This window comes from Heptranchias perlo, chromosome 9 (genome assembly GCF_035084215.1).
Source record: "Heptranchias perlo isolate sHepPer1 chromosome 9, sHepPer1.hap1, whole genome shotgun sequence".
Taxonomy (NCBI): domain Eukaryota; kingdom Metazoa; phylum Chordata; class Chondrichthyes; order Hexanchiformes; family Hexanchidae; genus Heptranchias; species Heptranchias perlo.
This window is the reverse complement of record NC_090333.1, coordinates 52,783,949-52,809,630: the sequence shown is the minus strand read 5'-3', so window position 1 is coordinate 52,809,630 and position 25,682 is coordinate 52,783,949. Positions and strand designations below refer to the sequence as shown.

At 40.2% G+C, this 25,682-nt stretch overlaps 1 protein-coding gene across 2 annotated transcripts; it reads left to right on the top strand.

Moving 5' to 3' along the window:
* The first annotated feature begins 885 nt into the window (after positions 1-885).
* Positions 886-25,193, top strand: prrx1b (paired related homeobox 1b). Of its 2 annotated transcripts, none has more exons than XM_067989722.1 (5): positions 886-1,109; positions 1,372-2,362; positions 6,618-6,793; positions 11,223-11,398; positions 24,415-25,193. In XM_067989722.1, exons 2-5 carry the CDS (start codon positions 2,113-2,115, stop codon positions 24,551-24,553), a joined length of 741 nt encoding a protein of 246 aa, XP_067845823.1. In that variant the 5' UTR covers positions 886-1,109; positions 1,372-2,112; the 3' UTR covers positions 24,554-25,193. The 2 variants fall into 2 exon arrangements, with proteins under 2 accessions (XP_067845823.1, XP_067845825.1); XM_067989724.1 differs by having other exon boundaries at positions 11,223-11,412; positions 24,415-24,498.
* The last annotated feature ends 489 nt before the right edge of the window (positions 25,194-25,682 follow it).

Here is a 25,682-nt window from a genome sequence, read left to right as displayed (position 1 = left end):
GACATCTGGCAAGTTTCTTCAAAATAAAGGATTTAACGCGATTTGAAAAATAAACACGCGCGCCCGTTGGAGGAGCAATTAGAAACCGTACAATATCAGGTTAATAAACTTCCTGGAGAGTTCATTTGACGTTTCCTTCCGCGTCTATGAGTTCGACTTTAGCAAATAATGGGGAGAGGAGGAAAAGGAGGAGGGGGGGGGGGGGAGGGGGGCGAGAGAGCTTTCTCCAAACAGATGTTGACAGAAGTCTCAATTCAATGATATTTGTAGATGAAAAAGACAGACATATTGCACTGGCACCGAACTGGGCGCCCAAATCTAGGGAAAGGGTCTGGAGGGAAACTAATGATGAAAAAAAAACGTCTACTCCGTCTCAGTTGCCTTAATTAAATGCATGGAAAGAACCGAGAGGCTCACATCTGGTTTCAATATGGATCTCTTTGATGGCATCAAGTGTTCTTTTCCCATATCAGACCGCTGCAAGTAATGGGATGTCTATTGCAGCTAGGAGCCCAGACTCCTGCCATTTCCACACATGGGCTCCCCTTCACTCCTGTTGAGTCCTTTTTCTGAAGCCTCACGCAATCTTTGTAATGAGTGCAGGGTACTGAAAAAATAATGACTCCAACCCCAATGCTATTATGCTTTTTTTTTGAAATTTTAATAAAAATGACAAAGAAGTGTACTCCAACTGAACCTTTTTAATTGTCTTTTTTTAAAAATGCGTTTAAAAATACAGCGAAGTATTGAGAGATTGCCAAACCAAAAATAATGAAAATGACTTTCCCTGAAAACGTGGGTGTTTTTTTTCCCTCCCCCTTCTTATCCGTGTGTTTCTGATCGCTGTTGCGTTCTGTGCGTCTAGTTATAAAAGTGGAACAAAAGCAGAAAATCTCGCCGGGCTGCCTGCGTACAAGACTCGAGTATCCGCAGTGTATCGCTCAGACTCGCAGCGCGCCGCGATTATCTAGAGACGGCGGAGCCTCGCACACGTTCAAACACAACGGGTACGGTTTCTAGATCTTCACACAGTTCCGAAATGAAAGTTAGGGCCATACGGATTAGTGTTTTACTTGCCACTTAACGTTGATTTGGCGCTGCTTGTGTAGGTGAGTACAAGGACCTTGCAATATTTTCTTTTGCCCGGAGCAAGGAACTATTTATGGCAGTACGCAAAGAGAAAGCGGATTCTTTTTTTTGAAAGGGTGGGGGGGGGGGGGGGGGAGTGCCCAACGATTGGTATAAAACATGCAAATTAGTTCTTTAACCGCAATGCAAAACAAGTCTGGGTGAGTTGACGGGATAGATAAACAAGCTCACTCTTTGATGTATTTTTCTGGCTGTCAGTTTCTCTTTTTATATATTTTTCAGATGATAATTACGTCTTATTACGAAATACAAAGGGATCCGAGGCCAGATTACAAGAGAGCAAAGGTTTCATTTGCCCGCTCTAATCAAAGTGGTGGGAGTGCTGTGATGGAGAGGGGTCTGTAGAACGTCAGAGGCACAGAACACAGGGGCTTTGCCACGTAATTACAGACTTGTATTAGCAGAATCTCGTCTCCCTGGGGTCGCCAATTTTAATTTATTCGGCGCAAAACAATCCCTGGACGGCACTCTGCTGGCTTTTGAAGTGCCAGAAAGGCCTTTTTTCTGCAAGAAGTACTGCACACTTCAGAGATCCCCCCGCCTCGAGTCTTCCAGCAAAAAAACTTTTTTCCCTCCTCTGTGTGTGTGTCTCTCTCTCTCTCTTTTAAACCAGAGTAAGCGGAGAAACCTCACTCATACATCTGCAAAACATCATTCTTTCTAAACTGATGTCACCTATGTGAGTCAAGAAGAAGGAAGGACAACTTTTCTTCAAGTTCCTCTGAAGTTGGCTATGTACTGCTGTTGCATGGGCGCTGGAAAAGTTATCAACTTTAAGGAAAGTTTGCTCATTTTTAAATTTTTTTAACGTTTTGAGTTTCCCGGCGTGTGGTTCAAGTGTGTGGAGATCTATTTTCTGACAGTATTTGCCTAGACTGGAGACGAAGGGCGCCGAGGCTCGGAAGATTGCTAGAATTTGTATATATATTTTTTGTTTAAAAACAGATTTTTAGTATCTAAGTCATGACCTCGAGTTATCCCCATGTAATGGACAGGCAAGCGTCCTCTGTACCTAGTCGCCTGGAGAACACCATCACGGCCAACATGGACAATTTACAGTCTAAAAAGAATTTCACGGTGAGTCACCTGCTGGATCTGGAAGAAGTGGGGGAGATGAACCTTCAGCAGGCCGACGAGAGTGTGAGTGAGGCGGGCAGGAAACTGCTCGAGTCCCCGGTGGTGACCAGCGGCAGTGACACTCCCCAACAAGAAAGTAAGTGTGAACAAAAAAAAAATACAATGGGGGACAAGGGTTTACTAACGGGATTATCACTGTGGCGCAAAGAGGGATCATCACATTAACACATATGTGTAAATGTCGTGGAGCCGTTTGTTATTACCGAAGCGTGGAGATATCGCTTGGCAGAGTCCCGAGGCGCCTTTTAGGAGGCAGATGGAGATAAGAATTTGGGGGAAAGAAAAGTAGAACAAACAATTGAAAAGTTGACGATACAGGATCTCACCTTTAATAACAGGAGTCCCCACATTTCGCTTCCTATTTTTAAAAAGCCCAACTTCCCCAAAGCAATGTAGCATCGCACAAATACTAACATCCAAGATGTAGTGGAGAATGTTCACTGGCATCAAGATCGCCCTACACGCGGTGAGTTCTAATTAAATAGTGTTTCATAACGAAATCAACAAGTACAGGTATGTAGAAAGATGTAAACGAGACACAAATTAACCGAGAAGCATAGAGCCGCCAGGGTCGGCAAAATCAGTATCTTCATACAGTAACGTTACAGTGCAACGTGAATACTTCAGGATCGATAGAGAGATAGACTGGCATATTCTGATGGTTGACATTACCTCGGTTGAAAATATTTCAAGGACAGTATGTGTATATGGATAGTAAAATTAAATACAATTGTTTTGAACAATCAAGGAGCATTGCAAATTCAAAGCTAATTGAGCGAGCAGGAATACATCGTCTAGCATTTCAACAATGCTACGCCTCCATTAGCAGAAACACATTGCACTTGATACTTCATTGTCTCAGAACATGTGTAAGCATTACAAGTGGACGGATTGAATTTGACAAAAGTGCTTTAAGTGTCCCCACAGACAACAACACTGGTAATGACAGCTAATCTGATTAGTTTGATAAATTGATTTGTCATGCATCAGCGATAAAAGACGACATCTTTGTTTTCAATGAATCATGCCTAGCATGTAAAGCTAAGGAAACATTTACTTCTAATTATCCACGGCAACACGCCGGCCAAAACCCACTCGCTCCCCGTGCACAAAATAACTCTGATTTTATCATTATTGGAAGTAAAATAATTACCAACTCCAGTGACACTTGAACCTCTTGCGTTTCCTGTAAGTACAGTCTATATAGGAATGTGTGCGTGGACAGAGGACATTATTTGAAAAATGCATCGTACATTCTACATACACGCAGGCTTTAATACAAACATGGATAAAACATCATCAGTTCATACATAATATGACCTGGAACAGTTTATTGTATTTTCTCTAACAAGAACTATAAATAAAAACTTAAAAGACAAAAAAAAAACTTTAATTGGGTTCTCTTCCAGTGCTGGCACCGGGTTGCTAATAAAAGATAAGGGAAAAGCGTGTAAAATTCTCAGTTGCTTTCATCCTAGTACTGTTAAGATAAAGATTGTTAGAAGTTTTCCGCCTGCTCATGGATCAGAGTGAGTTTGATGCTGTGTCTGATTGATGTGAGGTGTTCAGACCGTGCCTTGCTCTCTCTCTCTCTCTTCCCCTCCAGAGACGTCTACTGACCATTAGATACGGCTTAGGGAGCCAACTCGGCCTAAACTCATCGGCCCCCACCCCCTTTACATCTCTCTGACAGCACAGCAGATGTGGATCGGCGCCGGCAATGTGCCCCTGACCGGAGATCTGCCTTGATCCCCTGGTCTGAGAATCTGCCCCGAGCAACATAACTAGCCTGACATTCTGAAGAAGGCCCCGGGAAATGACTGCTAACATTTTATAGTTTATAGTTTTCCACTACATTTTAACTACCCAATTATGAAGCATTTTGATGGTTAAGAGCATTTTATATCAATAATGAGTTTCTTACTGCTAGTTATTAAGCCAAGGGGCTATTGCAAGAGAGGAAGGGAGTTTGGTCTATCAAATTAAAATTTGTTTTCAGATGAAGGTTCGTCCTTCCCAGTAAAGTACACAAGGTTAAAAGCCCGGAATCTGATAATATTAACCATCATCTTTAAACCAAAGCTCCAGAAGGGAATTTGATTAAATGTCCTAGAGTGGTTGCTCCCCGATTTCATTCCGCTTTGTCGTACCAGCCAATGTCACTCCAGACACAACACACTCCAGGGAGATTTTCGTTGTTTTCACATAAACCCGAGTGATGATCTATTCAATCTGCACACTACACACATTTAAACACAGCGAAGTATTGAGAGCGATTGCCAGTGGGGACTGACTCGTCCGCAAATGCAGAATGTAAGCTGAATAATAGAGCGACAGAGCTCTTGTAAAATTGAAACAACGTGACACGAGTTCCATATGCGTTGGGAGCGTCGATTGGTTCTGTTTTTTACACGCTAAGATCTGAGGACTTTTATTTGTACAATGTACGTTAATGTACATTAAACATTCCCAAAGTGTAGATTGCTCAAGGTTGATCGATAATTTAAAAGAACCGACAATAATGATTCTCAATGCGAGGATATGTTTGAATGACAGTTCTACCAACAGAAGCACAGCTATGTAACCTTTTAGCAGCCTGGATTTTCCTTATAGATTAGGAGGCAAACATCCTGATTTGTGATTGCTGGTTCAGAGCGATTGTAATTTGTTTATATCAAGAAAAGATGTTATTTATTAACCTGCCTCACAACCTTAATTATCGGTTACAGCTGTAAATAATTATTTAATATGTTTGACGAAAAGAATAATTTCCGTAGAGGTTGATAGGTCTCCAGTGGATTTATACAGAGATTGTGAATTACTGAAGGCTCGATCTGAACCATTTTAGTGCTGAATCAATCCGTCCATGAACTGTTGTTCTATGGAGCCGTCAAGGAAATCACAAAACACACATTAACATGAAGAAAACTGAAGGTCCCATGCACAAGATATACAAACCAATTAACGTGAAATAATGGAGCAGCATTGTAAGGCAGATTCTAAACTGGCGGAGAGGAGTGGAATGCAATGCTTGGACCATAGCAGATATCAAAGATCTTAAAACTGCCTAAAACAGAATACACAATACATCCAACCCATTCGTTCTTCAGACATGCATCACCTAATATGGCCATTTCTTGAAATAATGTGTAGCACACGCCCATTAGACAAGGTAGCTATATTCTAAAATCAGTATGTGCCACATCGACTATTAGAAAATTGTTATGCCTATAAATATCACACTATATGCCAAACGTCCGCCATGTATAGGTGGTAAATTCTTAATTGTGACATATGGCTATTTCTTACAATATGTAACTCACATTCATCACTTAACGACACTGTTTTTTCAGTGTACAGTGTTAGGCCATTGGTAAATCATTGATAAATCTGGAATTGCTCAGCGACTCTTTGTCAGGAAACGCGATTTTCAGTGGTGGAGAGGTGGCCATTTCATTACAACTGTAGCCACTGAACAGCCATTTAACAGACAAAGAAAAATATATTAGCTAAATATTTCTCTAATCCCCACGCAAGTTTCCTGTGCTAGGAAGTTCCCTGTCGTGGTTTCAGTATCAGTTATAGCACAGGGAACCTGGAATACCTGGGACAATATTGTATGGTTTAATCCTCTCATCAATCAAAGAAAAGGCATGGCTTTGGAATTGGGAATTACAATAAAACAAACGGGGTTTTCTCTTAATGGAAAGATACAGCTCCAGACATTCAGGAAAGTATTAGGGTTGGAAAAACATGGAGAATGTAGGCACTATTTTATGACCCAGTTGTGATTTATAAACGAATACTGTTCCAAGACGACCCGAAAAGCATCAGGAAAGATTCATCTGATAAACTGTAACCGTATCAAATCCCAGGAATGCTAAAAACGCATAAGGCTGCCTACAGTAAGCGTGCTACGTTTAATAAACGGGGGAACAAGTGGCAGTTTCATCTGAGCATTCGCCCCTCGTTGAATGTGTTTGAGGAACTTTTCAGGCAATGTCAAGTCCCCATTCCAAGTGTGGAAATCGAAATGGGATTTTTTTTTGCAGTACGAGGACACCTGCATTTTGATCTTTCCCCCTTAAAATGAAGGGCAGTCACAGGCAAGATACCAGTCTTTTTTAACACAATGATAGAGATTTACCTAAACAGACGGTTGTCCGGATAAACGCCCTGGTGAGAGATAGAGGCGAGCAAATACAATTGCGGTGGTGCACAAATGGTAAGTTCTTAAGGCCTCTTGTACTTCGAGTAGAGTTTTTGTGTCTTTTAATTCTGTACGTGCTAACTGATTAAACGGTGCGTGTAATTGTTTTTATGGAGTGTAGGTGATAAAATAAACACAGAGCAGAAGAAGAAGCGGAAGCAGAGGAGGAACAGGACCACCTTCAACAGCAGCCAGCTGCAGGCTCTGGAGAGAGTCTTCGAAAGGACGCACTACCCGGACGCCTTCGTACGTGAGGATCTGGCCAGAAGAGTCAACCTCACCGAGGCCAGGGTCCAGGTACCTTTTTATTCCATATAATATTTACATCAGTGTGACTTTCTGGTCCAGTTTATTTACAACTTTCACCATTTGGTATAATTGATTGGAGAAAGTGGGTAGGGAGGTAAAGAGTTGTTTTCACAGGTTATTGGCATTGTATATTTGTACTTCTCCCTCACTGTCAACTGTCCATACACTAACTACTTACTGTATTATTGCAGGTTCTGTTGCAAGGAGTGTTTTGCCTGTGTTAATAGCAGCTGATCACCAAACAACTCTTTGCTTTCAATTAAATAAATTGTACAGCTTAAAGTGATCTTTTTTTAAAAAAAAGACTAAAGACAATACCTTCTGTTGAATTATTTGCCTTCAATAATGCAGAAAATATTAAGAAATAATTTCGCTAATATGAAAAAAAAGTAAACAGTCCACTTTTAGGGTGAATGAATGCTGTCTTTTGCGGCTGTTTGACATCAGAAATAGGATATGCTCCAACTGCGAGTCCCAGTCGTTACAGTCAGGTTAGATGTGTACTCTGAAATATTCGTATACTCCTTTCCATATAATATGCACGTTTGTTTATCATTTATCATATAAAGCGTACAAGAACCAATAAACGTTGGTATTCGCAGTTGCAGGAATTTGTTAACAGGGATAGTTTTATTTCCATGCCCTGGTTAGTCTCGAATTCCCGAATCATAGTCCATATCGAGCCGGATTCCAAAGTTACACACTACTTTTATACACTCGAATATTACGACTTTTTAAAATCAAAGGCTGAAAGTTATGCACAAATGATGGCGGGCCTTGCTTCGAGCTGTTAGGTTATAGAGAATGTTAACATACGGTGAGTGGGATTCAGTATCAGTGCAGTTGGGATGGACATTCAGTTATCTCGCTGATCAGGCGCTGCATTCAATCCCAAAGTAAACACACAGTTTAGAGCAAACTTCAAAAATGGCAACAGAATATCTTAATTGCAGGAATAGAAGTGGAAGGAATATGCTCGGGATGTTCTCTTGCCTTTATTATTATTATACTTATTATTATCATCATCAGGTTCAGGGCAGACCACCCCCTGGTGTCTGAACCTGGGTGCACAATATTGGCCAGTGTTTTTGCTACTCAGAAAAAGTGTCCTTTGTTTCTGGGCGTCCGAGCTCTGGTTTATTAAACCTTGCAATCGATAAACGTTTTATGCTTTAGTGTTTTATTTAAAACCATGTTATCATCAAGTGGGACCAAGCAGCAAGAAACCTGCAGTCAACTTAAAGATATAAAATTGCTGCTTAAAAAAAGTTGTGAGCGCTTCATCATGGAGAGTAAGTTTCAAATTAATTCATTTGGGCGATGCAACATTCGTTTCATTCGGTTCTTCCGTATCACTGGTCAATGTAATCTTTAAAAGAGATATTAGTGTGCATTGTCCTCTTCTAAACTTCAATAACTTTTTATTCGGGTCACGGTTCCTTTTAATGTTGCCGAGGTAGCACACTAGTGCCATGACAATGTAATGCAGCCACAGCTTTCACAAGTACTATAGACTGGGGAAATGAAGTTTCGGCCAAATCGGTCCGAGAATATAATAATTTTACGTAATACAAATGAAACAGCGGTCGCCATTTTTGTGAAGCACCTCAAATTAAACAATATAAGTCAGCAGCAAACATTGGATTTCAAAGTGTACATCAGTAAACGTTCTGCTATGCGGTTATAAACGAAACTTGAAACTGGCTACTGATTTTTTTTAAAAACCCTGTTTTACCGATTCTCATTGTGAGTACAATACATGTAATGCGTGAGCAGAATACACAACGCACATTGGTAGACTGCATATAGTTCTTGAGCAGACTATACAGCATACAGCACATAGGTAGAATGTGTGCAGCATATGGGCAGAACATACAAAAACATTGGGTAGAATGTGTATAGTACAAAGGTAGAATATACAACATACTTAGCAGACGATGCAACATAAGTAGAAGTGTGTAACTATTCGCCAAAGGTCAAAGTGAATCGGAATTAAATATTAGAGTTTCGAATTGCACTGGAGACAGTTTGCTGATGATCACAGGTCGAAATGTAAGAAAACGGTGAGGGGTTCTTCACACCTGAAACAATAGGTATCTTCAGATTCCAAGTCACTTGGTGAATAATTATAAGTAACAGTCAAAACAATAAAAACACTACAAGTTGAAACACTTGCACCGATAGAGTATTGTCCAACCTCCCCCCCCCCCAACCCCCATACCCCTCCTACGTTCTTCTCAATGGCCAATGCAGATCGTTGGTCAAATGCGCTATCGAATTAAACATATTAATGTCCTTTGGAAGGGAGACCGGTCTCGTAAAAAACTCCCCAAGCCCTGCATTGTGACGGTCAATGTTTAATTTTCTTGACGTTTTGAAAACATGTCATATCAGCAGGTTTAGTTTTAATGGAAGCCTTGAAGTACTAGTGCTCTATCATACAGGCGAGAGGAAAGTTAGCCAGACCCCTTTAGTAGAATGTTCTCTGACACTAGGTTCAAATACTATATATTCACATACTACACCTCTATATCTTCAGACTCAGCAAGAAAATAATAATACTCCTCCACCCCCCCGTCACCACCATGGTACAGGTCAGACACTTCAGTATACTTCCCCACCTCCAGTCAAGCTCTTCCCAATTCGAACCCGTTCCTGCACGATAGCCTCTAAATTTCCAGCCAGTTCCCCCATGAACGTTATTCTACGGATTAAAATTATTTCCTCCCAATTTTTATTAAATATTACGACACATATGGAAATGAGAAGAGAAACCTTGTATTAATATATAGGTTATGTGTATGGAGCTTTATGGGTCAGCAAAGTCCTTCAAAATGGACTGACATCTCCCCAACTTTCTGTGTCGCCCTTCTTTTTAATCCTGTGATACATTGTCCATAAGGTTGAGTTTTGTTTGGCAAACTTGGTAGGACCTTATCAGGGACTAGACTCCAAAGTAATCCCTCAATACCAGAACATTTCAATTGCGTGCCCGGTGTCGGACTTGACTAGGTATTAATTGGATTTATTGTATTCGTACAGGGATTTTACCTTGTAGAAAGAAAACGATGAAACTGTATTTGATATTTGCAACTCCACAAGTGAGAAAATAAGTTTGTTTAGTTTTAATTGGAAAGAAATCTATTAGGTCCGGCCTATGGTTGCCAGTTTTTTGTGTGGCAGACTGGCTTCAACTAGTGTCATGGAGAATGGGTTATGTCGGCTCATTTATTGAGGTTGTTTTTAGATTGTTTAGAGGGAGCAGCCTGTGCCGGCATAACATTACTAAAAATTGCACTGCTCACAAAATACAAGATGTACGTAACTAGTCCTACAATATCTCCTTCCTGCAGTAATCCAAAGCAATACTTTCCACAGACCCGGGCGTGCGCATCGAGTAGAATCGCAATTTGTACCAGTAATTTTTAGAATTTAAGTTTAAAAAAAAACTCTTTCACATATAACAGAGGAGTCAAGTGTCAGTGTGTTTGAAAGGAGGTTAGAGGAATTCAGAAAGCATATTTCAATGGCTCAGTACCATATTCCACAATGCCGATTTCGGTCGGTAAAGAGCTTCAAGTTCTTGAAGACGAAGTCCTGTCAAAGTAATAGTTTCGGTGTTGGTGGGCCTATGGAATTTTCAGAAATATCACTAAATATATTCATTAAAAAACCCAGGGATCTCGTTTCTCAGAAGTTTATAAAACTGACTTTGAGTCCATCGCAAATCTGACGCGCATCTTCCCTCACGATGTAAATGTCACTGTCCCAAACATTGAAGGAGATGTTTTCATTGATCGTCCCTTCCCCAGCACACAGTATATCCCTGTCTAATTTGAACGCATTGATTTAAGGAACCAAATCCCCTTGAACCTGTACACTTAGAAGCTACTAAATCCGTAAGAACAGAATTCCTGTAATTTTAATAGCGTAATTTGGAAAAATCTAGACTATTTCAAATTTATTATTATATCTGAACATTAAACTCGTGGATTCTTTCTATGTAGTAAGGATGGGACAGGAGTAGTTAACCTGGAGTTTGTTGAGCGTGGTATAGCAATGCGCCTGTCTTTCTTCAATGAGAATTGCTCTCACAGTGAACCTTCCAAATCAAAATACAATTGAAAAGGCACAGCTTTGAGTTTTGTCAATAAATGGATATTTTGAGTCCCAAAATGGGATTCCTTTGGAGATCGTGTCAGTCATGTAATTTTCTCCTTATTAAATGGAGATCCTTAATTGAGTATTACTCCACCATAAAGATATTTTTACTCGGGATATATCCCATTATATAATTCAATGAATGATGTGCCTTGGGTCTTGCAAGAACATAAGAGAGCATGTTGGGCAGAAGTTAGAAAGGATAGACGGAAGGTTAAATGCACTGGATTTATTATTTTATTCTCCGTTCTCTCAGGTTTGGTTTCAAAACAGAAGAGCGAAATTCCGGCGGAACGAGAGAGCCCTGCTGGCCAGTAAAAATGCCTCGATCCTCAAATCATACAGCGGGGAGGCAGTGGAGCAGCCCATGGCCCCCCGTCCAGCGCCCAGGGCCCAGGATTACCTGTCCTGGGGAACGACATCTCCATATGGGTAATCTCTTATTGGTAATATAAATGTCATCTATAACCGCATTGCCTGCAAATTTGCCATAATATAGACGCAGCAAGTCCCTCCTTGAATGCAGCCCCCAAGGCTCAGAGTTAACTGTCCTAGCATCGCTCTCTAGGTAATATCATCTATAATCTCACCCCATTATACACTGCACGATGCAAATCTCGACTCAAGCTCACACAGCCCAGAATTAGCTTCGCTCGGTGGGTAATACAAATGTAAACAATAACCACACGACGGTAAAATCATGGTAAGCATTGCTAGAATTTAGCTTCCAGAGCCCATGGATGCTTGCCCTGGTATATCCATTTGGTTAATCCCTGGCATAAATGTAATCTATAAGAACATTATCTGAATGCAATAATATATGAAATAGGGAGATAGACGCAAAATAATGGATACCTGTGAGTAACATAATTAAAGAACCAAATTTGCCGATATTATAATAGTGATTGCACTTCAAAGGTATTTCATTGGCTATGAAGCGATTTTGGACGTCCCAAGGACGTGAAATGCATTGTATAAATGCACGTTCTTTCTTTATAACGGATAAGGGGGCTCATTACAAGGAAGAAATGTAGTTGAGATCCAAGTGATATTAGAACACAGATCAAAGCTTCGTTGGTTTATTACCATCATTGGAATTCCAAAGTTAGATGATAACCTTGGATTCACGCCAGTTATTAGCTGTAATATATGGCAGTAATTTGAATGACCATCGTGAGATTTTGCAGTGTCATTTAGATCCAGGTTGAGAAGTGGTTCCGAGCATTTACGTTTTCACCTGTTGACACTGTCGCGGAAATTTGACAGAAAACTGGAGAGAGTGAAATCCACAGCAGCTCCAAATAAGTCCTACCCCAACCCAACCACCTCCCGCACAACTCTCGCTTCTCGGGTCCTCAATACTCGGGTGTCTGTCCGGTCCATATCGGTGCACAGCCAGTTATTTAAAGCGATTTCTTTGCTTCAGATGATCAGGACTCACAGTAGGTAGTTAGACTGGCAGTAGCAATGCTTCTTGGCAGCAAGACATCAATGTCTCAATGACAATTTATAATGGCAGGAAAGCAAAGTCAACATTAGGGCTTCAGACTTTTGGAAACCCAAGTAAGTGGGGGTTTGAGGAATTAAATTGTGCACAGTAGCAACCAGGAGCCGAATTATGCACGGACTCAGTACCCATTTGGAACTATAGGCAAGGCACAAAATGCTCACCCACGGGCAGTATTTAGATCCTAAAGCATTATTCAACAGATCGAGAGGCCAGCAGTGTGGTGTAAAAAGCCTAAAAAGAGTCCAGATGTATTTATAGTTTATAGAAGTCTTTGGAATCTCAAATTCAAATTACAGCCGTTAACTCATTCCCAACATTTGTTATTTAATACATTACTTTTACTGCATTTTCTACTGAAATAGCGCACCCCGTATATACTCTATTGTTTTCAATGGACTAGCTGGAGATAAACGGAGGACTGAAAGTGTTCTGTTGGGGACACTGAACATTCATTAGGGAATAACTATTCAGAATTCAGATTCTGCTCCACCATGAGGATTTGGCTATGGTGAAATTCAGGTGATCCGGAGTCAATGCTTGTTGTTAAAGAGCCAAAGCTTAGATTACCACAAACCCCCCAAGTCATGTTTCACTGTACAAAATCAAAGAAAAACATTCATCCTTAACACTCTATGTGAAACAATGTTATCTGAGGCATTACAACACTTTCTGAGATAAAAATTAAAAGGAGACAGTTCTAAACCCCCGAAACGGTACACAGTTTCCCTACGCTTCTCCGTAGCTTCCAGTTACTCACTGCACCACACATACTGTGTTAAATAATTGCAAATACAATGGGATAGTCTTGTGGAGTAATTACATTTCTACCTTTATTATTTATCAGAATCCTAGAGACTGAGTTTAACACAATCATTATTGGCTGTTAATTATACATCCCAATTCTTAGAGATCTTTTCTGCTGTAATTGGATTCTGTAATTAGGTGGTTAACTTTTTGATGGTTCATCTCATGCTAGCCAGGGACCAGCTGCTACTTGTTAAAATAGTTTGCTCTTTATTAATTAGTGGATTCATAAAGAGATCCTTCCCTACTGCGTTCCTCACAGCAGTCATAGTTCCAAGGCTATCAACATGGTGGATGTAAATAGAAGGCAATGGAAGTATTGTTGTATAGTGTTGAAAGTTAGAGCTGGGTCACATTCAATAGTTAAATTGTACCTAATATTTTTAGTATCTTGCTTTATTTATAGTGAACCTATTCTGTTGATTGAATTTACAACTTTATAGTTTTTATTCTGCTGTCAGGTTTCATAATTTTAAGATTAATGAAGATTGAGGATAAGTATTGTTTTTAAAAGGGAAGTTTCACTTAATTGTAACTGTTATATTTTGAAATGCAATCTCTCACTTTCCTGTACTTTGATATGTTTTATACTTTAAAGCTGTCAGTAAAGGGAGCAGACAATTTGCTTAGAGGTATCTAACAGGACATCATGAAACTATGGTCTAATGATTTCATCAGTATAGAGAGCTGGATACAGCCACACCATTTCTATCCATAATTTTACTGAAATGGAATATCATGATGTCACATTGAAGAGCTCTGTCCCAGATTGCCTCTGGCCAACAGTTAGGAAGTATGAAACACGAGGGACAAGTGAGATACAAGTTGACAGATCTCCCTTATAGTATTTATAGTTGGGACAATTCAGTACTGGATTTTGAAAGGGACATTATGAAAAAGATGTGTGTTATTTTTAGTGGACAGAGCTATGTTGTAAATATAGCAGAGCTGACTTTTCCTTTTAATATTATGCTGATGTACATGAAAGACAGCTTAGTGGGCAAGCAACTAGGTTGAAACAGTATAGCAGAAAGGTAATTTAACTTGAACCCAGGTTGGAAGTTGACACTTTTGTTGACCCATTGTACAGTTTGTGAAACTTATCAAAGCAAACAAAATAATATACACTCTCAAATTCAATAGTAAGAGATATTTGGTTATATAGCAATGTATTTAAAGTACTAACAAAACAGAATCTTGCTATTCACACATTTAAACATTTACTCCCAATTTACAACAGCTAGTGAATTATAACAGAAATCATCACTGACATGGAACTAACAATAAGTAACCAATACATTATTCCAGCCAGTAATTCAGTTATATAGTTACTCCACAGTAGACAGATTCTACATAAACCACTGCTTATTATCTAGCCAAGTTATCATAGTATGATACAGCACAGGAGGCCATTTGGCCCATCGTGTCTGTGCTGGCTCTTTGGTAGAGCTATCCAATTAGTCCCACTCCCCTGCTCTTTCAAGTATTTATCCAATTCCCTTTTGAAAGTAATTATTAAATCTGCTTCCACCACATGCAAAAAATCAGTCTATTTAAATACACTGCAATAACCATGAATCTAAGAATTCAATTTACCTAGTAACCACACTCAAATTGATTGGGTCCAATATCTTTGTCTCTTTGTATGAAAACCAATGATTCTACTTATCAAATTCAATTGTAAACATTGTTAAGAGTAAGGAGAACGATACTGTGAACAGCATTGTCAAAGAAAAGTCCCTACTTAATGACCACTTATGTATTTTAATTCAGAGTTAGAGTCCCTCTTAATTTTTTCTTCCCTTTCTCCCTCTCTTTCTCAGTCTCCCAGTGACATGTACCATTATCTGGTTGAGAGTTCAGGCAATTAAATTCTCCCACACCTCTGGCGCTGTAGCTTTGAAACCAGCTACTGGGTGGTGGAAGAGCATAGCTTGGGGATAAAGTCTCCCTCCCTTTGGGTAAGAATTGGGCCCGCTCTAGGAACATGACTGAAATTGAAAACTGAGCTCCTGGAGGATTTTGAGTACAAAGCAGCATCCCACCATTCAATGTTACAGAACAGCCAATTAATTTTAAGGTTATTTCCATAAGAGCTTTACAGATTCCAGGGTTAAAGCACAGGATTAACCCCATGGAATATTAGCTCCATATTACTACCACAACAGCAACTTGCATTTATGTAGCACATTTAACATAGAAACACATCCCAAGGTGCATCAAAGAGTTGTAATCCAACAAAACTAACTATAGATAATCATTTATCAATCTTTTATATGTAAACGGTTTACATTCCGGTCCATTGATACTTAATATATAAGTATCCAGATCAGGGCAAGGTCTCACATCCCTATTCCTCAATTCTGTGAAATGGAATCTCACTGTGCATAATCACTGATAATACTTCATACTTTGAAATAACCAGTAAAGATCCCTCAATATATATTCAGATAATCCATACATTCCCTGTATTCTTTCTGCTATAAGTACTCGTGCAATCTATATATATTCCTAATAGACATACACTAAGACCTTGGCATTGTGGAAATCCTTACCTCCCTCAGTCTTCCCTTCCTCCTACAATCAACAGGCTTTCAAGCTTGGCATTATTTAATCACTGCTTCTGGATTTACTTCATTTTGACTTCTGCTCATTTCAGCCTTGATGGTGACCTAGAATATGAGCCTTGGACCACCTTCTTTGTGCATTCAAATCATTAACATAAGCTCCTATATTCTAACTTCTAATCAGTAGACATTTGGTTGACACCTATATATATGCAGAGGGAAGAGGCCATGGTTCCAGACCCAGTTTCCAGATATTAGCTAATAATTCATCTGTATGCCCATGGCTATTTTTTCCATATACAAGTTACTCACTAATCGGCCCATTACTCCAAAACCATCTCAGTGGGAAGTAGATCATTTCTACCAGTGAGACTTGCCTCACGGGTCACATAACTGGCAAAATTCCGAGGGGAAGAAAAAAAAATTGGATAGGGCCTATTATTGGGCACGGGAAGCGCGATCCGCTATTACCCCATGCCCATTGGCCCCTGAGCAGGCAGGACGAGACATTCGTCAGACCTGAGGACTTACCTTCAAGCAGAGTTCCGAATCAGCGTTGACATGCAAATTGCACTTTCGACCAGCAGGGGAAGCCCAATCTCTTAAAGGCAGGCTGGCTCTTAAAAATCTCTTAAAGGTAGCTGGCACCTATTATTTGCTGAAAATAACAGTCTGCTGTCTGCACGGAATCTGAACGGAGATCAGACATCGCACATGCAAAACACAGATGCAGCTCCCGTCCCTATGTTTACAAACTGACGAGTTATGTTGAAACATTGAATAAAGGTTGCGCACTAGTAAATCCCACATCCTCCAATCTGCATGCCAGACCTCACCAATCTGCCAATCTGTGTTCATACCAGGCCTGCGAGAGTGCATGCACCAAGGTTCTCTGCTGATGCACTAGAGGCCCTGGTGCAAGAGGTGGACAGAAGGAGGGACCTCCTATATCCGCGGGGGAGTTGGGGGGGGGGGCAAGAGGCCCTCCAGAAATATACCCAAAAGGCAGTGGGAGGCAGTGGGGGACGAAGTCAATGCCAGGCGCACAGCATCATGAACATGGATGCAGTATAGGAAGAAGTTCAATGCTTTGACACGAGTAGTCAAGGTGAGTGAGGTCAACTGCCAAGTGGCTTCTCCTACCAACTGCACAACTAGCCACATCCACTGCTCCACACACTACATCACCCATCACCTACATATCAACAAACTCTTTCCATTAATCAACTCTTCCAATCAGATGCTTCCTCTCACCCTTACACATTACCACTGTTGCAAGCCGCCCACCCACAACACACAGGCCACACACACTGGCAGCTATTCAACCATGATAGGCACATTACCCAGACACGCGTCCCGCTTTCTTGCAGCAGAAAGTCGCAAATATCAGGAGGCAGCAAGTGGCAGCGGCATTTATCCCCCCGAGCCTGTTCCGCCATTCAATGAGATCATGGTGGACCTGTGACCTAACTCCATATACCTGCCTTAGCCCCATATCCCTTAATACCCTTGGTTCACAAAATTCTATCAATCTCAGATTTAGAATTCACAACTGAGCTAGCATCAACTACCGTTTGCAGAAGAACGTTCCAAACTTCTCCCACCCGTTGCATGTAGAAGCGTTTCCTAACTTCACTCCTGCACGTCCTGGCTCTAAATGTTAGGCTATGTCCCCATGTCCTAGTATTCAAGTATAGGAGACCTCCAAAAACAGTTACAAATATCTCAGCAGCCAGAAGCAATAATCCAGCCAGTAACCTGTAAATCCTGCATGGTCCCTTTAAATAGCGCTGGTGGGGGTCCTCAGGCACTCTAAGGCACGTTCAGATGGTCGTAGTTAAGACTGTGCTTTGAGTTGAGTGTTATATCCCAAAATGGTGTCTATCACTTTAAATCAGCGTTGCACACTGATTGTATCCATTTTCTCCTTACTTTACATGATTCCAGCGTTCGGGATTTGCGCATGCGCTAACTCCTATACCAAGATGGCGTCCGGCGCATGTCACGCTGGAAACATGCGTGCGCAGCCAAGAAGCCATCTTGGATGTTGGAGCGGCCGTGTAGCACCAAAACAACGGGCGCTACACGGCCCAATTTAGCACCCCTACTGGTGATAATTTTACCAAAAGGGTCAGTGAGTACGAACTGGGATGGAGAGAAGACATTTCTCTCCCATAGCAACTTAATCAAGGATTGCATTTATGCTGCATTTAGTGAAGTGCAAGGTTCAGCTGGCTCCTGATGCAGCTGGCGGCAGCCCCACAGTAAACCTGTCAGACTTTCCAAGGCCAGACCCAATAAAAATGGCTGTTCCTTATGGCTCACTTTAGCCAATCCAGCAAGTTTACTTCAGGGTTGCTGCTGCCTGTGTGAGATGCGCGTGTCAGGAACTGGTGGTCCTTGTACCCCACTAAGCACAACATAAAAGCAAATGGGTTTGTATTCTGCATTTATTTATCCCACATACTGACTATCTGTTCTTCCAGCCAGCTTTCCCTATGATTTTTTTTTGCAGTTTACTTTATTGCTTTATCAATTCTTTCCTCACATGGGTCCCATGAACCATAGATCTTTGCCAACCAAGAAGACACACTGGAGAGATACTCCTATACCAGTGTATTGTTAGTCAGCTGCTTCATGGTGTATGAGAGAGTAGTATCATAGTATCATAGTAGCTACAGCACAGGAGGCGGCCATTCGGCCCATCATGCCTGTGCCGGCTCTGTGAAAGAGCTATCCAATTAGTCCCATTCATCTGCTCTTTCCCCATAGCCCTGTAATTTTTTCCCCTTCAAGTATTTATCTAATTCCCTTTTGAAAGTTACTATTGCATCTGCTTCCACCACCCTTTCAGGCAGTGCATTCCAGATCATTACAACTCACTGCGTAAAAAAATGTTTCCTCATGTCGTCTCTGGCTCTTTTGCCGATCAACTTAAATCTGTGTCCTTTGGTTACCAACCCTTCAGCCACTGGAAACAGTTTCTCTTTATTTACTCTATCAAAACCATTCATAATTTTGAACACCTCTATCAAATCTCCCCTTAACCTTCTCTGTTCTAAGGAAAACAACTAAGGAGTCTTCTCCAGTCTCTCCACATAACTGAATTCCCTCATCCCTGGTACCATTCTAATAAATCTCTTCTGCACTATCTCTAAGGGCTTGACATCATTCCTAAAGTGTGGTGCCCAGAACTGAACACAATACTGCAGCTGAGGCCTAACCAGTGTTTTATAAATGTTTAGCATAACTTCCTTGCTTTTGTGCTTTATGCCTCTATTAAAAAACCCAGGATCCCTTGTGCTTTTTTAACAGCCTTCTCAACTTGTCCTGCCATCTTCAAAGATTTGTGTACGGGTACTCCCAGGTCTCTCTGTTCCTGCACCATTTGTACCATTTAGTTTATATTGCTTCTCCTCATTCTTCTTACCAAAATGCATCACTTCACACTTCTCTGCCATTTTTTCTCTTACCTTGTAAATAAAACATTTGGCCTCCATTCAGTCCCTCCCACAATGGCGTGATTAAAATTGTAAAAGTATATCATGAGAAAAATCGTGAGCACAAATCTGCATATTATTGCTCCATAAGATCCAACATGCTGTGCTGTCTGAATTAATTTATTTTACTTTAATTTTATATTTTGTGTTTGGTTTGTTTTTCCTTTCTTATCCCATTGATTTTTCTCCCCTCACTTCTTCATGATATTCACTTGTTAGTGGGCTGCAGTTCCACCAACACTAGCCACCCTCTAATACTTTGCTATTCATGTGTGAACCTAGGTAGTGAATGTTGGCATGATATTTGACTGCAGAGAACATTACAACCAAGCCAGATCCTGTCCTCACTTGACATCCAAACATGTACAATGTGTAACAGGATTCACAAAATAACAACCACTTACACTTATGCAGCTACGGTGATTAGTACTGGGGATGCTGGCAGATTTTTTTCCCCTCACTAGGCTATTGGGGCTGAGGCCATTTGTAGAATTGCAACTGATGTCCCACTATCAGTTAATTGAGCATAGACCAGTGATAGACCCTGGGACTTCCTTATTTTTATGGCTTAGTGTTACAACAGGAATTGCTTTTACCCATTAAGCCAGCAGCAGAGCCCTGAAAAATGAAATGTTCCTGCGTAAATTATCACTTAGCACAGGATATAGTTTAAACATGTACATCACAACTTACCTACAATCCAGTCTCAGCACACTCATTAAAATGTGCTCAATTCATACACAGTCTGTGTGTCATGTAGAACAACCTGAAAAGTAATGCTTATTACTATTGCCATTGTCACTGCCATTGCCATTGGGGACATCCTTGACCATACCTTTTGTGTGTCCCAGGTCATTCTGATTTTAGTGACAAAAAGTCCCTTGTCCTGTCAGTATAGACTGTATCAGTAATTCCAACGTGCAGGTTTTATATTTCTTTCTCCGGTTTTCTAGCCAGAGAAAAGAAAATAATACTATGGAGGTAGGGCTATCCCAGCATCCCAGAATCTTGGAATCATAGAATAGTTACAGCACAGAAGAAGGCCACTTGGCCCATTGAGCCCATGCTGGCTCTTTGTAAGAGCAATCCAGTTAGTCCCATTCCCCCGCTCTTTCCCCGTAGCCCTGCAATTTTTTTCCTTTCAAGTATTTATCCAATTCCTTTTTGAAAGCCATGATTGAATCTGCTTTCACCACCTTTCAGGCAGCGCATTCCAGATCATAACTACTCGCTGCGTAAAAAAATGTAAAATGTGTAGCAGGAGTCACAAAATAACAACCACTTACACTTATGTAGCTTCAGTGATTAGTGCTGGGGACACTGGCAGATTTTTTCCCCCTCACTAGGCTATTGGGGCTGAGGCCATTTGTAGAATTGCAACTGATGTCTCACTATCAGTTAATTGAACATAGACCAGAGATCCATAACACAGTGAAAGCACTCTATTGAAACTATAGACTCTATAGTTTTAATTAAGCCTCCTTAAACTGTAGACTAATGACTGCTGCCAATAATTAGAACACACACACGCACTTGGTTCTAATTCCGATGCTGACTATATTCAACACAATCTGAAATGTATTTATTCACTTGAAATTTAAGTTATTCATTTGGAATGATTGCTGTGTCAATAATCTGATGTCAATAGAACATTATCAATAACCAGTACATCAAGGGTAATTTCCACATTTTCTGTGCACAACCTTTCTAAACAGACTGTATACACTTGAGGATCAACCTTACCCTACTGCTAGTCTCTTTGGCCGTACATCCTATTGGACTCCATAAGTCCCATCCTCAATTCCTCTGTACACAATGGGTATGTATCAATCACATTAATATACACTGTACCCATGTGCCTAGATATAAAGAGCACTGATCGGTAACACTCAAGCAATGTACACACCACTTACTTTATAAGAACTGTAGTTCAGATTTGTCAGGGAGCATGTGACAGCAGGGATTGACCCATTGGATATCTGTCTGTTTGCCCTTGTGTTTCCCTCTCTCTCTCTCTCACTCTCTCTCACACACACACACACATTTGATTACACACAAAATAAATCTTTATTATCCTCCCCTCTATGTGGATATGTATATTTATAACCTCTCACTGTTTAAGAAAATTAAAACAGATAAAATATTTATGGAACTGAAAGGGAAGTAACTATTGAGAACAGAAAAATGTTACCCCATAAAAAAAAGATACAGAGAATGTATCATAACCAGCTATGTGATATTTATCATACCTCATCATTGGCTGTATGATATTTTATTTATAACAGCTACAATAGGCTTTCAACTGGAAAAAAAAATGAATATTATCAATTTAAATTATTTTGATCAAATGATGTTCATTCTCATGATTATTTTAACTAACAAATAATATAAATGATTAAGATCCTATGCACATTCAAAGCATATGTTCTATAGCCATTTGTGTGCCATCTACAACAGTGTTAGCCATCCTGACAGCCTGTCAATCAACATTTTATTTATATCGTTTATGAATTGTGTTAGAGGTCATGGGAGCATGGGGATTCAGATTTAAGGTAAAGTTTTAAGTGAAAGGTATAGAAAGAGTAAGTACAAAGATAAGGAGGGCTATATTTAGAAGAGCGGTGAGGTACTATTACTTAGAAGCAATGCATGAATAAATAAGAAGTTGCACTGTTGCTGGAATTGAGAGCTGTGCTTGTCAGTTGATATTTCAAGTCTCTGGTTTCTGTTGATAGCTTGTGTTGAAATATGTCCTCTTCAGGGTTAGTTATACCGCAGTTTGAGCATTAATGCAAGGGTGTTTCCCCATTTCTTCAACACAAATGATATAGTTGATTTAGATTTGTTGGTAATTCAAATTTTGGCAGGGAGTTAACCTCTCACTATAGGCACAAGCAGTGGGTAATGAGAAAGCTGCTTCCCTCCACACACAATTGTTTTTGCCTTGGGTTATGTCCCACTCGTCCAACATTGCCTCTGATGTTCCCTGAGTTCTTTAAACATGTTGTGGCTCTGATATGCATTGCTTGCACTTCACACTGGCCGCTGTCTGACTGCAGTCAATGGGTAGCCATCTTTTTAAACATTCAAAATAAAATTTAAAAAGATCCAGGGTGGTCTACTATGATTTTAATGTTAGTAAAGGTGAGGGCTGCACTGCTCCGCAATGTGATTTGAACGCATATGTGTGAGCCTCTGCTTTATCTGAGCACAAGAGGTGCAGAGATTGGAGTACCAGTTCAAACCACTCTAAAGCACATCCCAGTGTCAAACCAGTATCTGAAGTATATAGGAACAGTCCTCACAGTGTGTTGTCAAATAAAACATGTTAAAAGTAGAAAGTGCTCCAAAATGTATTGTGAAACATGCTGGCCTTATCTTTTAGAAAGTTGTAGCAATGAAGATTTAATTAGTCTATTACTGAAATATAATTGTGTGGGACTTAAGGAGGGTAATACATAACAAATGAATAAAAGAACATATAAATTGATGTAGTGCAATGCATAATTTCCAAGATCAGGCCTTTTCCATTAATATTTGCCTAATAAGGGCAGGCATCACCCTTGCATTTGTGTGACAAATAATAATCCTTACATTTGTGCAGTGCCTTTCAGGTCATAACACCTTGAAGCCCTTTTGAAGTGCAGTGACTGTCCTTATGTAGGCGAACAGCATATTAAATGAATGAGCTTGGGCTTCCCAGGATCCCTCACTTTTTATTTTAAATTGGTGAAAGGGGTACATGCCCCACAGCAATACTTGTAGATAAAGCAACTGTAGGAGTTTGTGGTCAAATTTACCTACAAGAATAAATTAAACAATGGAAGATAGCTGAATTTTGGAACGTAAAATAAAGGAAACTTTAAACCGTCAGATTATTCCTATATAAAAGTAGCAGCCTTATCTGGATCCATTGGGAATTCAAGTTGGAGAATGTCTCTCTGAGGTCCAATGCTTTTCTAGTTTCTAGTATTCTCTTCAATACGCAAAAAGTTCTGAGGGGATGCATTTTTGAAATTATATATATAATGAACTACTGAACAAATAGGTACTGAGAGATTAGGAATCCGGCGTGCTCTCATGTCTAATAAATGGACATGCTCATGGTTAAATCGTGAAAACCAGAGAAAGCATGCAGAGAATAATCAAGCCTAAAAAATGGCAATTTGGCTGTTGATCAGGTGGCATCAGACGCTCAAAACATGTTCCCGCCTGACGTTTAAAATCCTGCAATGCCATGGAGTGAGGATGTTTAAGATTTTAATATTTTGGTACCCCATACACTCAGATATGACGGAACAAGGAGGCCACCTTCTTCGTTCAGATTAAGGAATCACTAAATGCATGGAAAACTAATTCTGGATCATGTTTGCTTGCCCTTGGGTCGTTCTTTGCCGCTCTAGGAGTTCCACGATCTCTCCCACATACCTCTTCTCACGATAGAATGCGGGTACACTGTCAACTTCACTCCCTGGTTCTCGTTTCGCATCCCAATGTGATCGAATTAAACGCCAGAAATCATAATATTAGAATAGGTCGCTGGCTGCTGTTGTATTCCCAGTTCCTGCCGCCTCTTTTCACCCGCCAGCTCTACACCAGCAATGGAGGCGGAATCGAAACAGTGCGAGTGCCCGCAGAGCCTGTTTTAAAGACTTCACATTCCAAAAATCGCTTGTTTCAGATCGTTAGTTTGTTATTATTGTAGTTTAAAAGGGACATTACATGACGTTGACACATTGAGGCCCGTTTCTTCGTGCGAAATGTTTCAGACCAATAAACTATTATTGATAGTGGAAAGTATTAAAAAGTGTTCAATTGCGAATGGATCATTTATTTTTCAAGATAGCTGTCGCATTTATTTTGTCAGTAAGTGAACATGATATAAAACTTTCCGAAAACATGCTTGTAATTTCGCTGTTAATATGAAAAGTCTGCTGAGTTAGTTACACTTATAAGCACATTCTAAATTTGGTAAATTACAATTGTAACAAAGAAAATATGTAAATTAATATTGTGAGGTGTGTTTTTGTTGCTCGCTAACCAATGTTCTCTCTGTTTGCCCCGCAGTGCCATGGCCACTTACTCTTCCTCTTGTGCTACCACTAACCCGACTCAAGGAATGAATATGGCTAACAGTATTGCAAACCTTCGTCTCAAGGCCAAAGAGTACAGCTTGCAAAGAAATCAGGTGCCCACCGTGAACTGAGCGCCCCTCATGGATTTTTGCAACCACGGGTCCGTACATTCCCTGCAACCGGACAGCCAGCGTCAGCAACGGATCCCAAGGAAGGGACCAGAATACAAATTACATACAGCTTCAAAATCCCAACACAACAGGCTAATTAAAACACGGACACGCACAAATACTTGACCTGTATAGAGCCAGAATTGCTGACGCGTTTCATCCCTGTGGATTTTTAAGTAAAGATAAGAGTAAGTATATATTCCAGTTTTGTCAAATAAAAACCTTTTCCATCCTGGATTTAAGATACTGGGACACAATTTTTCAAACTTTGGCTAGACCAATTACGAGATTTTTTTTGAGTGTGTGTTTTTAAGGGGCTTTTATTGGGTCTCCAACTGAGTGTTGTATTAAAGTTATATTGTAATGTTTCTATACAGATTTTACATTTTGTATCCCATGACAAGGTTAGCAATGCATTTTTTCTATAGAGGCAAGCTTGATAAGGCAATTTTTGTTGACCAAACGTTTTTTTGAGATAAGGCAAATCTGATTTCCTATTCTACGTCTGTAACAACTTTTACCGATTCTTAAAGGAAAATGATTCTTTTGTGTACAATAAAATAACAAGCACTCAAAGACGTGGGTTTATATCTGACTAGAAATGCATCAATAAATTATTATGAAAATATAGTTGGTGCCAAACGGGTCTTTTTCGAAATTCATTTGCTGTACATTTATGTTGCAGCGATACTCTATATACACAAAAGACAAGCAGACAAGAGACAGTGGGCATTTATGTCTGTGTTGCTCAGATAGGGTGGAGGGTATACATACAATTAATATTCTGGACTGAAATTGCTCGCTAGCTGTGCTTACTGTTTGAAAGCCGAGTCACTAAATTTCAGCTGTGAATGTCATTAAGATTACTGGACAAAATTGTCCAGATTCCCATCCCTCTCCCGAGTCACACTTAGCCGCCAGCCCACTTAAAAGGAAGCCAAGGTTACCTGCTATAAACGTTCCTCACATACTTTACTGAAGGGTGATTTCTACAGAGATTTGCTAGATTTGAATGTAGTCTAGAAAATGTAGTTATATCGCAGGGATGTACATCCAGGTACAGAACAGAACGTAATTTATATTTTTTAAA